This window comes from Patagioenas fasciata, chromosome 22, assembly GCF_037038585.1.
Source record: "Patagioenas fasciata isolate bPatFas1 chromosome 22, bPatFas1.hap1, whole genome shotgun sequence".
Classification (NCBI taxonomy): domain Eukaryota; kingdom Metazoa; phylum Chordata; class Aves; order Columbiformes; family Columbidae; genus Patagioenas; species Patagioenas fasciata.
The window spans coordinates 4,175,009-4,190,447 of NC_092541.1; the positions used below are offsets into that span (position 1 = coordinate 4,175,009).

Sequence of the window (15,439 nt, forward strand, 5' to 3'; positions counted from 1 at the left end):
CAAGAGATTTAAATGAAGTCTGAAATGTCTATCAGCCTCAGCAACAAGCGTCAAGTCCCAGTGAGCAGAAACTGTTTTCCAAGCGCACTGTGAACTTCATCCTTACTAAGAAGGAAATGATGAGCAGAAGACAAGCTGAAAATACCCCCAGTCACGTGGAAAACTTCAAACAGCTCAAAACTTCTTCAACACACCAGCCGAGGGCAACACTCGCAGAAAACCAAGCGGAGCTCCGAGAACTTTATCACCCGTTGTCGAAGGAAGGATCTTGCACGTTCCAAAGCAAACAGGGGATGAGTTCTTCCCCCAAAGGGAAACTTTCCTTCAGGTGTGCAGTCTCGTGGATTTTGACACAGTGATGAAGATAGCGCTGACAATACCAGGACTGTAAAGCCACAGCGCCCAGGTTGTTCACAGAATCCCAGAACGTCAGGAGTTGGAAAGGGCCCTGGAAAGCTCATCCAGTGCAATCCCCCCATGGAGCAGGAACACCCAGCTGAGGTTCCACAGGAAGGTGTCCAGGCGGGTTTGAATGTCTGCAGAGAAGGAGACTCCACAACCTCCCTGGGCAGCCTGGGCCAGGCTCTGCCACCCTCACCAGGAAGAAATTTCTTCTCAAATTTAAGTGGAACCTCCTGTGTTCCAGTTTGCACCCATTGCCCCTTGTCCTGTCAGTGGTTGTCACCCAGAAGAGCCTGGCTCCATCCTCCTGACACTGCCCCTTTCCATATTGATCCCCAGGAATGAGTCCCCCCTCAGTCTCCTCTTCTCCAGCTCCAGAGCCCCAGCTCCCTCAGCCTTTCCTCCCACGGGAGATGCTCCACTCCCTTCAGCATCTTGGTGGCTGCGCTGGACTCTCTGCAGCAGTTCCCTGTCCTTCTGGAACTGAGGGGCCACAACTGGACACAATATTCCAGGTGTGGTCTCCCCAGGGCAGAGCAGAGGGGCAGGAGAACCTCTCTGACCTACTGACCACCCCCTTCTAACCCACCCCAGGTACCATTGGCCTTCCTGGCCACAAGGGCCCAGTGCTGGCTCATGCTCACCCTGCTGTCCCCAGGACCCCCAGGTCCCTTTCCCCTACATTGCTCTCTAATAGGTCATTCCCCAACTTACACTGGAACCTGGGGTTGTTCCTGCCCACATTCAAGACTCTACACTTGCCCTTGTTCTATTTCACTAAATTTTTCCCCGCCCAACTCCCCAGTCTGTCCAATTTTCAATGCTAATTCCACATGAAAATACTATTGCAATGATTATGATGCAAACACGAACACTGAAACATTAGGCTATGCCAGAACGTTCCCATGAGGACACGTTAAGATACAAGATAAGATTGTGTTCACATCTATTTCTTGGGCAAGACTGCCAAATCATTCCATACTTAATGAACAAAGGCCCTGTTAAGCATTTTCCCCTTCTCTTCCATATTTTCTTGTATTTATGACAAAGCTTCAAAATGCAGAAAGCAACACAACACTCCTCATGGTGTTTTTCTCAGTCACTCGTTGTTCTGCCTTCTCAAGGCCTCACAAACATCCCCTGTCTGCCCTTGTGAGATCAGAGCATTGAACAAATGGAAAAACAGATTAATATAGGAGCTGTGAGCCATTTGGTGAACGGGTGACAAGAGCCGGGATTCAAGACTTCTGGAATTCAAACCCTCAGCTTATTTCTCCGAGCCACAGCTGCCGAGCGATTGCATTTGTGCCCCATCTCGGTCACTCCAGTGGTCAAAGTTCCACTTGATTACTCCCCGCGTATCTAATGGAACCGCCATCCAGAAAATATAGTTTGCACCACATGGAATAGCGGCTCTGATCTCCGAAATGGGAATTATTGCAGAGGCTGCTAGAAGATGGGCATTTCATGCCATACCCACAGCCGCGTTCCTTCGTCCGCAGACTCTGCTCTCTGCTCATCTTCCAGCGTTTCTTGCAGCCGTTTCCACTCTTTCACTCGTCCTTTAGACCGAGAGGGAAAACAAGAGCTTGTCCGCACAGGTTTAGTGAAGAACGTGCCAAATAAGAACCGCATCGTAGTGTAAGTGAATGGGGGGAGTGATGATTAGATTTATCATCACCAAATTTGCGAGTCAGAGCAGAAATCTACATCTGCTTTTCTTCAATTGAAAACCATGCAACAAAAGTACAGAGACGGAGGAACTGAATTTTAGTATTTTGTAATAAATCTAATACACCTGACTTGGCTACATAGTTAATTTATATGCTTGTAAAAGCATAACAATGAACCCAAAGTGCCGCTGCGCACACTTGTAACTGCTGTTCTGTGTCACAACTTATACCTTGATCAACAAGGAACTGCCCCACAAGGGATCTCCCTTTTCTAACCATGGCCACCTGCTGCTTCAGCCTGCTGAAAAACCGAGATAATCCAAGTGCTCATACAAAACAAGGTCCCACAAAACATCGCCATCCACCTTGACACCTCATTTACCTTCACACAGAGTCATATTTCCATTGCAACGAAAACCAAGCGATGGAAGAGCTGCTTTAGTCCCCTGCAGACAACCCAGGAGCAAAGCTACATAGAGTTTCAAGGCTCCATTCCACAAAAACTCCGTATTATCTAAACTATTTGATTCAACAGCATAAATACTTCAGAGTAGCTACGCCGTGACAAAAACCTGTTATCTCTTACCACAGCGAAATGCTGTTATAGATTCTGATTCACTGCAAAAGAGCAGGATAATCCCAGCCTTGGGAACCTGAATTAAATAGACGTGTTTAAAGTATCTAATTAATTAAACATCATGCATGGTCCAAGGAAAATGAACTGCTTTCTGTACAGGAGCCTGGCTCCATCCTCCTGACACTGCCCCTTTCCACATTGATCCCCAGGAATGAGTCCCCCCTCAGTCTCCTCTTCTCCAGCTCCAGAGCCCCAGCTCCCTCAGCCTTTCCTCACACGGGAGATGCTCCACTCCCTTCAGCATCTTGGTGGCTGCGCTGGACTCTCTGCAGCAGTTCCCTGTCCTTCTGGAGCTGAGGGGCCACAACTGGACACAATATTCCAGGTGTGGTCTCCCCAGGGCAGAGCAGAGGGGCAGGAGAACCTCTCTGACCTACTGACCACCCCCTTCTAACCCACCCCAGGTACCATTGGCTTCCTGGCCACAAGGGCCCAGTGCTGGCTCATGCTCACCCTGCTGTCCCCAGGACCCCCAGGTCCCTTTCCCCTACGCTGCTCTCTAATAGGTCATTCCACAACTTATACTGGAACCTGGGGTTGTTCCTGCCCACATTCAAGACTCTACACTTGCCCTTGTTCTATTTCATTACATTTTTCCTGCCCAGCTCTCCAGCCTGTCCAGGTCTCTGATGGCAGCACAGCTTCCAGTGTCACCCACTCCTCCCAGCTTGGTGTCACCAGCAAACGTGCTGGCAGTCACTCTATTCCCTCATCCAAGTCATTGATGAATATATTGAACAATACCGGCCCCAGCACTGACCCCTGAGGCACTGCACTGGATCCAGGCCTCAACTGGGCTCTGCCCCATTGACCACGACTCTCTGGCTTCTTCCCTTCAGCCAGTTCCCAGTCACCTCACTCCCCGCTCATCCAGACCGCACTCCCTCAGTTCAGCTGTGAGGATGCTGTGCAGACTGTGTCAAACGTCTCACTCAAGTCAAGGCAGATCACGTCCACCGCTCTGCCATCATCCATCCATCTTGTTATGTCCTCATCAAAGTCAATGAGGTTGGTCAAGCACGACTTCCCCTTGGTGAAGCCATGGTGACTGCACCTAACGACCCTCTGATCCCTTATCTGCCTTGAGATGGCACCAAGGAGAAGTCATTCCATCGGTTTCCCATGGATGGAGGTGAGGCTGACCGGTCTGGAGTTACCCAGGTCCTCCTTCCTGCCCTTTTGAAGACTGCAGTGACATTTGCTTTCCTCCAGTCCTCAGGCACCTCTCCCGTTTCCCAAGACTTGGCAAAGATGATGGAGAGTGGTCCAGAAGTGACCTCAGCCAGCTCCCTCAGCACCCGTGGGTGCATCCCATCCGGACCCATGGATTTATGGATGTCCAGATTGCTTAACTGCTCCCTCATGTAAAAAGGTCACTGGATAACGAATTAAACATTCCCAACGTGATCATCACCAATGCCACAGGCACGGGCTCAAGCTGCTTGGAACTAAGAGGGAGCAGCCTTGGTGTCTTTATGTCGAGCAGAGCTGACACAGCAGCATCATCTTCATCCTCTGCCTCAGCACCATGGTCGGACAGGCTGCCTGTCTGTCTGTGAGAGGCTGTCTGGCTGTCTGTCTTCCTCTGAAAACACAGGAGGCACAGGAAAACCCTTCCAGCCCGTCCCCACAATTGCCCTGCAGCTTCCAGACAGTTCAAACCACCAGAGCTTCAATAATACATGAGAGATATGGTACAGATTCAATGCTTCCAAACGCACTGGGGAGAAATCTAAATGTGGACAAGTGTCCCAATGTCTGATGAACCCAGGACACAGTGACAACACCTTCTTGTCCCAAACCCAGGACCGTTTGGTCATGTGCTGTTCACCCCATCACAGCACTTTGGGATCTGACCGGGAGAGCGCTTTATCTTCTTTCAGTTCTCCGTGTTTCCACATTGGGGACGCACAGAACACCACAGGGCACCCCAAACAGCAAACAGAGCAGATGACACATCCAGTGAAGGCCATGTCAAAGCAGAAGCCCAAGAGGTGACAATACAACCACGATCTGAGCTTTGGCGACACGAGGACTGCAGGAGTGCCATGCATTAACTGGAGGATTTCCAATTAAACCGCGCTAGAGGAAGCAAGAAGCATTAACCACCAACACAGTCCTGTCTGAGAAGTCCAGGCGCCTCAGGCCAAGAGATTAACCCGCATTCCCGGAGTTCGGAGAACTCATTACCTCTCGACAGGGCGTCCTCAGCATAGAAATACTTATCTGCCTAACGGGCTCGCTGTGGGGCCATGCAAATCCAACTACGAGCTCCCAGTCTTCATACTAAGGGTATGGGAAAACCAGTAAGTAATTCAGAAGAACTCGGGGTGCGTTTGAGCTCCGAACACTTCAAGAGGTTTCTACAGAAGCTGCCCAGTCGCGGTGTCTCATACCTGTAGTAAATACTGAGTAACTTACACCCAGTAGCACAGGCAGACACTGAATGCACAGGTGGTTTGGGATAAGACACAGCACCTCCAGTTTTCTCTCAACACAACACAGTTCTGTGCTTTCCCCAAGCTGGGAACCTCTGCAGAACTGGGACTACGGGCCAGGGGACGGCTAAAACCACCCAGCTGAACTGGGCAGCACTGACTGGATTTAAACCACAGGATTTAGAGTCACGGGGAGAATTTCGGCTCGAGACGGCGTGAGGAAGAGGTGCATCGGTTCAACCTGCACTGCGGTGTCTCAAGCCATGCTAAATCCCCCAGAAATAGATTTCTGGGCAAGAGAAATAAAGCAAAGCCATGAAAAACCTCTGGAGAAACTAGAAATGAGGCTCTCCCACCTGCGAGAACCTCAGCCGGGACCTTTTCCTCGCCTTCCGATGGCTTCTGCCACCCGTGAAACATGCACACGCATAACTAGCTTGTATCCTTAATTCTTTTCATACCAAAGCATCCAGCCAGCAGAACGGCGTTATGGTGTTAGCAGCCGCACAACTACCTGTTAGTAAGTAGGCGGTTAATTCAACTACCTGTTAGTAAGTGGGCGGTTAATTTGCCTCCCTCCCCAAAGGCCAAACGCGGTGGTTTCTCCACGTCCACGACACACACACAATGTCACTTCTGACCTGGACCGGGATGGGAGGCGGCAACGTCCGCTGGCAAATGGCTAAATACCAAACTCAACAGTGCGTGTGTTTGGATATATTAAGAACGGAAAGAAAAATAAAATCTAATCTGGGAACAACAAAAAACAAGCAGAAATAATTGTGTTAAAGACTGGAGCTGGTGTTGAAGGTTTGAGACACGAGCTGGACTTACCCTGCAGTGATTTTCCCAATCCCTGGCCCAGCTTCCAGCCATGTTTCTGCAGTAAGCGGTGTCCAATATTATCCTGACGGACAGAACAGAGAAAACAAACCAAAAATATTCCAATAATATATTCTTCCCTTCCCGCTGACGTTTAAACATGTGATGAGCAAGAGAATTTTGTTGTTGTTGTTGGTTTTTTTCTACATATAGATACGCATGCAAAAAAAATGTTACTGACAAGGCAATAAATGCCCAAGAAAAGGGTAAAAACAAATGTTCAAAAATTGCTGGCTAGAATTTGATCCGAGGGATGGGGGATCGGGGACGGTCACTTTCTGATGGTGTGCTGGGCAACTTTTGTGCATCACGTTTGAAATAACAACGACAACCGAAACCAAAATAATAACCAACAAAGCAATGTGGGAGAAAATAAAGTGTACCAATAAAAATTGACAGTAAAAAGCAGGAAATCAAGCTATTTAAGACAATCATATCCATCACCTAGACAGCACCGCTTAAATTTGGGGGTTTGTAAAGAAAATCGAGACCATGTGTTTAGTCGGTTTTGTTTGTGTGTCAGGCTTTTGTAATGCTGAGTAAGTTGTAAGTGCAAACTGCCCCACCACTAGAAACCAAAACACAATCAGAGCAAAATCCAAGCTAGACTTGATTGGGTTTTTTGTTTTATATATGTATATATATATATATAAACTAGCATGCAGCCAATATTAAACTGAAAAAACAGTGAGGTTAGTAGAACCAAATAAAACTATAAAATAAAGTCGATTAAATAAAATGAGCTCAAGCACAGACTGGGTGATGCATTTCACATGGAAACTAACAAAAATACTAAGATGTTAGGATGAAACAGGCCTAGCAATAAGTTAACAGCGAGGAACCATTAGTGCATGTAGGGGAAACAATGAGCATAATGTCTCATCTTCCTAAAAAAAGATGGTTTGGAATAAGTGGGAAAGTAGTGACGCAGCAATTAAGCGTCAGCTTTTCCAAACAGGGCGCTGTGTGGAGCTGATTGTGGTTCTGGGCAAGATTTCTTGCCCCAAATCAAGAACAAAAGTGTTAATTGTGTCCTTGAATCATATAAAGCCGCTGGTTCAGCCCTTATTGATCCATTTACTGTCAGCTCCTCAAAGAACGATGCTTGGTTAGGGCTCTGTTCGCCTTCTAATCATCCAAAACCCAATTTTAGTTGTTAATTGCTAATTGTGACAAGGCGAACCACAGCTCCAGATGTCACAGAAATATCCTGAATTGTAACAGGCTGTGAATCCATCACATCAAGTTGTACACAGAATCTTACAAAAAAAAAATAGATATATGTGCTGCAGGGGTTTTTTTTAATTAAATAACTTAATTATCAACAGAAATCGGGCCAGAATATTTTTTCTTTTCACTCCACATTGAAGAAAATGACCACACACGGTTCACAGAATCAGCCTGAAAGACACGGTCTTCCCAAAGATACTGGCTGCACGGATAAGTTGGGGAATGAACTATTAGAGAGCAGCACAGGTAAAAGGGACCTGGGGGTCCTGGGGACAGCAGGGTGAGCATGAGCCAGCACTGGGCCCTTGTGGCCAGGAAGCCAATGGTACCTGGGCTGGGTTAGAAGGGGGTGGTCAGTAGGTCAGAGAGGTTCTCCTGCCCCTCTGCTCTGCCCTGGGGAGACCACCCCTGGAATATTGTGTCCAGTTGTGGCCCCTCAGCTCCAGAAGGACAGGGAACTGCTGCAGAGAGTCCAGCGCAGCCACCAAGATGCTGAAGGGAGTGGAGCATCTCCCGTGGGAGGAAAGGCTGAGGGAGCTGGGGCTCTGGAGCTGGAGAAGAGGAGACTGAGGGGGGACTCACTCCTGGGGATCAATATGGAAAGGGCAGTGTCAGGAGGATGGAGCCAGGCTCTTCTGGGTGACAACCAGTGACAGGACAAGGGGCAATGGGTGCAAACTGGAACACAGGAGGTTCCACTGAAAGAGGAGAAGAAACTTGTTCCTGGTGAGGGTGTCAGAGCCTGGCCCAGGCTGCCCAGGGAGGTTGTGGAGTCTCCTTCTCTGCAGACATTCAAACCCGCCTGGACCCCTTCCTGTGGAACCTCAGCTGGGTGTTCCTGCTCCATGGGGGGATTGCACTGGATGAGCTTTCCAGGGCCCTTCAACCCCTGACATTCTGGGATTCTGTGATCTATTTTTTTTTTTTTCCTCAAAAAGATTCTATCAAGCATAAATTTAGGGTTTTCTCTCAGATACCAGTAAAGCAAGACATTTTTCATGTGTCTTTCCAAACTGCTGGCTCTCCCTTGGGTATAATTAGAGCTATATGGACAAAAAAAAAAATAATAAAAAAGATGTCTGGTTCTAAAAGCTTATATAAGTATATGTATTAAAAAAAAAAAAAAAAAAAGGAAATTGAAGAAATATGGATTCTGACCACAAACACTCTTGGAATTGTAGGACTTACCTGTATGTGCCGCAGACCGTTTGCGCACGGCCCCGCGGGCAAAAGGGGTTTGTGGACACGGCGCTAATTGTTTTACCGTGAGCACCGCAAAGGGTCATCAGGGCCGGGTTGAAGCGCCGGCGCTGCCAAAAATGTGCGTTTTCCAAATGAAAATCATTCCCCCAAAAAGCAATCAAATAAAGGGCAAGGAGCGCTTGGAATTTTGGCTGAGCGGAGATGAGACATTGTGCTGACTGCGCCGTGTTATGAATGCACTAAAATAAACAGACGGATGAAGCGGTAACGCTATTTCCAAAAGCAGTGCAAGTGGAGTGAAAGCATTTCCATACGAACCTGGCTTTAAAAACTGGGCTGTCAAAAGAACAGTTAAATGTAACACAAAGTAAGAAACTGTCCAATCACTAATGGTAGGTTTTATAGTTGTTTTTCTTTTTTTTTTTAATTTCTTTTTCGCTTTTGCTTTGTTTTCAATTCACTGCTTGCAAGTAATGTATTTATTAAAGAAGAGTGAAAGCATAAAATAAATTCAACAAGTCAAGACCAGCTGGGAGATTCAAGAGCGGCGTGTTGTGACTGACACAGTGAAGGGGAAACAAATGTTAAAGGGGGAGGGAAAGAAAAATTTAGAAGGGTTATACACATTAGCACCACTTCTACAAAACCACTCAAGAGGATGGTCGCGAGTTGGTATCAATTGGAATTATGCCTGAGTTTCCAGGATTTGGGTGTTTGCCCACCCAGAATCGCTTGAATTTGTTTGCTAAAGGAGTGAAACTAGTTCCTAATTTTAAATATTATCGAATTGAAATGGAGCGTCTTCCGTTTCACTGAATAAGAACAACCCTAAGGGTTTAATATTCAACAGCAGAGTTGGGATCTGGTCATTAGTCTGCTTGTTTCTCTACCTTTTTCTTCCATTTCGAATCACTGCTGCAGATGGCTCTTGAAAAGCTGCCCTAAAAGTTAAATTCTGGAAGGCCAGGCTTTGCTAGGCTCCCATTTGAGAGCGATTCTGCAAAATCTGCCAGCCTGGGGATATTAGGAGCAAAATTTGACGCGGGGCAGCAAACGCTGCAACAGCTGGTGGCTGTTTTCCAAGCTGCATCTTTACGTGAAGGTTCTGCACAAACGTGGGCTTATTTCACATAGAAAAGATGTCTTTTTTTACACCAAACTTCCTGGGAGTGTTAAAACTGCCATTCCTTTCGAATAAACAATCCTCACGCTGTAATTTTCCTACAGGAAGAGCTGCAGCGATCAAGAAAAACGCCCAAATCCTCCCTGTTTCTCAGCTGCCACGAGCCTCCTTGCTTTCTCACATCATCATTCTGGAGCTCCTTGTGTTGCAGCCGCAATAAAAATGAACAAGGCAGCCAAAATCAGGTTCCCAAAAGGTGTTTGGGTGAGCAAGTCAACTCTGATTTACTCTCCAAACTACCCACAAAGAGCGGGACTATGTGTCCAGCCACCCGGTCATGGAGAGGACACCATGGGGATGCTCAGCATCTCCCGATGGGATAATTAACACCTCCCGCTGTTGCTCTCACCACTTGGAGCTGTTCAGTAGGGATTATTTCTATATTAGAATGGGGAAATTGTCAAGAAGTAAAGGTCTGGACTTCACCAAAGTTGGCTGAGCTCCTTTGGACAATCATCTCATCCCAAGTGACCTTCTCCAACAGCTCCAATTTGCCTCCTCAACTCCCTGATGTGATGCCCTCGATCGCTTTCCATCGGTGATTCCTTATCAGGATATCGTGCAAGAACCAAAAGCTTTTGGTGATGCTGTACGTGGGGTTTAATCTCCAGTTGGGGGCTTGAGCTGCGTTACGGGTAAACCAAACCATTAGTTTTGCCTAGTCCAGGGTTTATGGGATGGAATCGTGGCCACATCATCGTTCTCTCGGCACCGGCAGGAACCATACGTCTCTTGAGTGGGTTGTAAGCTGTGCTGACTGTGTATGGAGGAATCTATAAGCAAGGATCGGATGCTACGGGGTGAACCCATGCAAACAAGAGGTTGGAAAGATTCCCAAAACAAAACCTAGAGCTCACTACAGATGACACAATGAAGACTAGAGAGAAAAGCCAAATAGTAATGCTACACCATTCAGCTTCAAGAAGCACATTATTTATAGCGCTGTCCACATATGGCTACTGCTAAATGTCAAATCAGCAGCCTCGTCAAATGACACTTTGGAACTAGCGGAGTCCACAGATCTGTACAGATATACAGTGCAACAAAACCCAACCTCAGCTCGAGGAGCCTGTGATCTCCCAACAGCTGAACCCTCGCGTAGCTCAGGGGCCTCCCCATGTAACGGAGCAAAATTAGAGGTGGGGGGTGGAAAAAGGACATTTGTTAGTTGTGACGAGGACAAACTACCAAGCTCTGGAATAAGGGGGTGATGCGCGGCCTGGCCTTCCAACCTGCCCTGGGCTCTAAGGGGGTTTCGCTGTCTCCTCCTGCACCTGCCCTGCGGGGACAAAGAAAACCAGCAATTCACAGCAACAGGGTTCAGTCCAGAAGTGGAAATAAGGGAATCTGTTAAAGTTGCAATGCTTTGCGACTTCCCATTTAAGTGCCCTGAATTGGGGTGCGCAAAGTGTTGGAAAATGGGTTTTTAAAAGGGTTAAGTGCAGTGGTTCCACTGACGTGAAGAGCCAGTGTAAGCGCAGCATCTTCCAAACCAGGACAAACAATAGTTAATTAAGAAAATTTTTAAAAAATAATAAAAATCACTCTTTGCAGCTATGAAGAGTCTATTGATATAAAATATTCTCTTCAATTTAGTAATGGAAAATATCTGGCTTGTTGTTTAGGCTAAGTACATCCCCTGGCTCATGTCAGCTCTGTTTTCCATCAATGTACTTTGGTTATAGTCGCATGTTTCAGCCCAGACATCTTTGGCCTAAACAAGCTGTACAAAGCAGGATTTCCACAGGAACAACCAAAAAAAAACCACCCTAGGACGCTAATTGAGGACACGTTTCAACATTGTAATGATCTGTAGACTCCCAAACCCTATTTTTCCAGGCACCTTTGAGTTGCATGCTGTAGCAGTACAGTCAGCACCTCTCAACAGATAATGCTGCAGAGATGGATCTCACTCCAGCCATTGCCAAATGCGAGCGACGTTTAGTCTTTAAAGCGTTTTCCTATTATTAAGAAGATGTGAGAAGCTGCAAGCAGCACATTTAAGAGACTACACTTAATCCGCTCCGAACTGGAAAGCGCTTTGATGTGCTGTTGTTGTGAACACCCTTCCTTGCACAAAGACATTTGTCATCCCGACCATTTCCATAGCACGAAGCTGAGGCTCTTACTCATTACTCAAAGCAGATTCCTTTGTAAAGGTCACTTGAATTGCTAACAGGGAGCTGGTTGAGGATTATAAAGCAATTTGGGAATAAATGTTAATATTGCAAATATTTAGATGTGTGGTGTTTGCAAATTATATGGGTGTCTTTACTCCTTCCCTCTCCATTTCGGTTTGAGGACATTATCCAATTGTCGGGCAGCAAAGAGCATCAAATATAAGGCAGCAGAAAAAGTGGTTTGAACAGCTCTTTCCTAGGGAGAAATCTCGCAGAGCGAAACTCCGACAAGAAAACCATTTTCAAATTTAACCATTAGGCTGGACCGTTCATATTAAAACCTACCCAAAAGTTGTCCAGATTAATAATGTCCCGCTATTTAGGCAGTGATATGTATGAATAAAATATTAAAGCTGTGATTTAATGTAACTACTTCTGCCACGGTTCAACATCCATCAAACTGCAAAGCGTTAGATCTGTGTCTATGGCATTGGGGCCAGTGGATTCATTCACTTTGGACGGATTTTTGCAGGCAAAACACCAGAGAGATGTAACCTGCGGTCACTTCAATCCCTCTGCTTGGGAAAACACTTGTAGCAATCAGTCTAGTCTATAAGCACTATTTGAATTATTTTGGAATGCGTAGGCCACCAACAGGTATTTCTCATTATATTTACCTAAGGAAACAAGCGCGGCATTTTAATTAAAATCCCTATATCACAACCTAAGATTGGAGTATTTGGGAGAGCGTCGAATCCGAATTGCCATCTCTGCAGCATTATCTCATGCGTCATCCATTACTGCCATGCCTAAATCTAGCATCATGCCAGCACATTAAGACAGTAGGTACTATATGCAGTGTTCACTGGACCAGAAGAACAGAAATAAGAAGGGGGAAAGGAAACCCTAGAGAAGAAATTAAAAAAAAAAGGCAGACCGTGCAATACAAACCAGATCATGGCTGCTTAGCTAATATGGGCCAACTGCTGCGGAAGAAAAACGTCGAACACCCCAAGTTGTGTAAATCTTTTGGTAAACATCTAACACGCACACAAACACACACAACACCAACCTACACACCAATGAAAAGATAGCCATCGATTTCTATTCGCTAAGTTTCTTCTCAGCGCAGACTAACGGGAAGAAGCTTTAACGCTTACGTTATTCATAGGGAAAAACTAAATACTTAATCTAGGCGCAATCAAAACGCCGCTAAGCGACCCTCAGTTATTTGCTGCAAGTTTTCTTGCGCTGAAACTGCAAGATGAAACTTAGCTTAAGCTAAGGTCCAGTTTAAGCTGAATGAGCTACTACACCTAAGACTAGCAAAAGAGTTTAAAAGCTCCAAAAAGCTTAAAAACGAACCGAAATGTCATTTTTCCCCCTCTTATGGCTGTACTCTCCACACCTAATCCCAAATAAAGCCATAGTATAGAGACTCAGAGTGCAGTTTCAGATTCACGGGGAAGGGCTGTTATATTAATACTGGAACACATCTGTGTTTCTGTACTGCCAGCTGTCACCCTAACACTTAACACACCAGTAGTTTTCCAAAAATATAAACTAAAAAGGACCAAAATATATTCTACTACACTATCCCATCAGCTTCGCGTATGAATTAAGCTGATTCTTCAACCAAAAGTCTAAAAACTTTATGAATGAATGTATTGCTTTAAATAATTTCTGAACTATCACATTGAACTAAAATTAGAAGCCACTTCTAGTTTTAGAACTACTTAAAGGTTTAATCCCAGGCCCGCTTAATCTCAGCATGCAATTTACCACCAAAAAATTCAACCTGACAAAAAGCTGCCCACCGCTATGGAATTTGGCTGCATTCACATCAAGTACCATCCGATCGCGGTCGAATTTTTGGTGGGGCGATGCTGCTGGTAAATGCGTGTCTTACCGATTCGATGGGCTTGTCGAGAGACGCTTGTTCTATCTCCAGGTGCCCTTCTTCATACTGATCAAAGTGATTGCCCTGGAAGAGAAAGAGGACTGTGAGCTCCACGGCACAGAATGCGTGTCCAACTGTCTAGTTTAAGAATTCAGCTTTGGACACTGTGTTACATATTACATAAGTTGGTTAGCAAAACAAACAACTGTATTATATAAAGGTTCAACTCGGTATACAGGCTGTAAGAACAAAAAAAATACTGAAACCTGGGGTTGTTCCTGCCCACATTCAAGACTCTACACTTGCCCTTGTTCTATTTCATTCAATTTTTCCCCGCCCAACTCTCCAGCCTGTCCAGGTCTCTGATGGCAGCACAGCTTCCAGTGTCACCCACTCCTCCCAGCTTGGTGTCACCAGCAAACTTGCTGACAGTCACTCTATTCCCTTATCCAAGTCACTGATGAATATATTAAATAATACAGGCCCCAGCACTGACCCCTGAGGCACTGCACTGGATCCAGGCCTCAACCGGGCTCTGCCCCATTGACCACAACTCTCTGGCTTCTTCCCTTCAGCCAGCTCACAGTCACCTCACTCCCCGCTCATCCAGACCGCACTCCCTCAGTTCAGCTGTGAGGATGCTGTGCAGCCTGTGTCAAACGCCTCACTCAGGTCAAGGTAGATGACGTCCAGCGCTCTGCCATCATCCATCCATCTTGTTATGTCCTCATCAAAGTCAATGAGGTTGGTCAAGCACGACTTCCCCTTGGTGAAGCCATGGTGACTGCACCTAATGACCCTCTGATCCCTGATCTGCCTTGAGATGGCACCAAGAAGTCATTCCATTGGTTTCCCATGGATGGAGGCGAGGCTGACCGGTCTGGAGTTACCCAGGTCCTCCTTCTTGCCCTTTTGAAGACTGCAGTGACATTTGCTTTCCTCCAGTCCTCAGGCACCTCTCCCGTTTCCCAAGACTTGGCAAAGATGATGGAGCCAGCCTGCCCCTTAACTTTCACCCACAGACTCTCAACTCGCTCCTCATCCGTGCCTGGACAATACTCAATGCATTGTAGCTGCTCTCTCACACAAAGAGCAACTCCACCACTATGCCTGGCTGGCCTGCCTTTCCTGCGAAGGACACAGCCACCCACGACCACATTCCAGCCATGTGTGCTGTCCCACCATGTCTCCGTAATTGCCACTAGGTCATCATCTCCTGCCCTGACACAGGTTTCTAACTCCTCCTGCTTATTCCCCATGCTGCACGCATTGGTGTGCAGGCATTTCAGAGAGCGAGCTGAGCACTCTGATTTCACCCCAGGGGTACGGGAGGCCTCCCAGCCTTCATCAGCTCTGGAGTGATGCCCCACCAATGCAAGCCCAGCTACAACCCCAGCCCCCTTCGCAACAACAATACTTTGAGTTTTATTTCTGTGAAAACAACAACCATGAGCACCCAGTGCTGGCCTTAAAACCACACAGGACAAGAAGCAGAATTGTCCCCACCACCTCTATAAAGGGGTTTTTTCTTGGTTTTTTCTCATTCCAAGAAGAGCAACGCTTTCCTTGCAGCAGGAAATCCAGATTGCTTGAGGCGTACATGGAATTCCACGCATCTTAAATCAACAAAACCCCACGTTGGTATCAAATCAACCCTCCCCCCGTGTCCGCAGTGCTTGTTTGTGGGCTGGAAATGATCCTCTGAGATGCAAAAAAAGCCATTTTAGTGCCGCCCCGAGTGGCCACACAATCATGATGTGAGCACCAAGAA

General features: G+C 46.6%; 1 protein-coding gene across 6 annotated transcripts in view; it reads right to left on the minus strand.

Annotated features, from left to right (window-relative positions):
- GPATCH8 (G-patch domain containing 8) overlaps positions 1 to 15,439 on the minus strand; it is a 49,916-nt gene that overhangs the window by 20,332 nt on the left and 14,145 nt on the right. For 3 of the 6 annotated variants that reach the window (XM_065856384.2, XM_065856385.2, XM_071798170.1), the window contains exons 1-3: positions 13,678 to 13,758; positions 8,784 to 8,801; positions 5,985 to 6,057 (exon numbers count right to left, since the gene is read on the minus strand). Coding sequence is in view for 1 of the 6 variants with exons in the window: in XM_065856380.2 (XP_065712452.2) it covers positions 5,985 to 6,057; positions 13,678 to 13,752 (148 nt within the window). In the remaining 5 variants the exon portion in view is untranslated. Of the gene's footprint in view, positions 1 to 5,984; positions 6,058 to 8,783; positions 8,802 to 12,719; positions 12,755 to 13,677; positions 13,759 to 15,439 lie in introns of those variants that run through there. The other 3 variants (XM_071798168.1, XM_071798169.1, XM_065856380.2) reach the window with 3 other exon arrangements.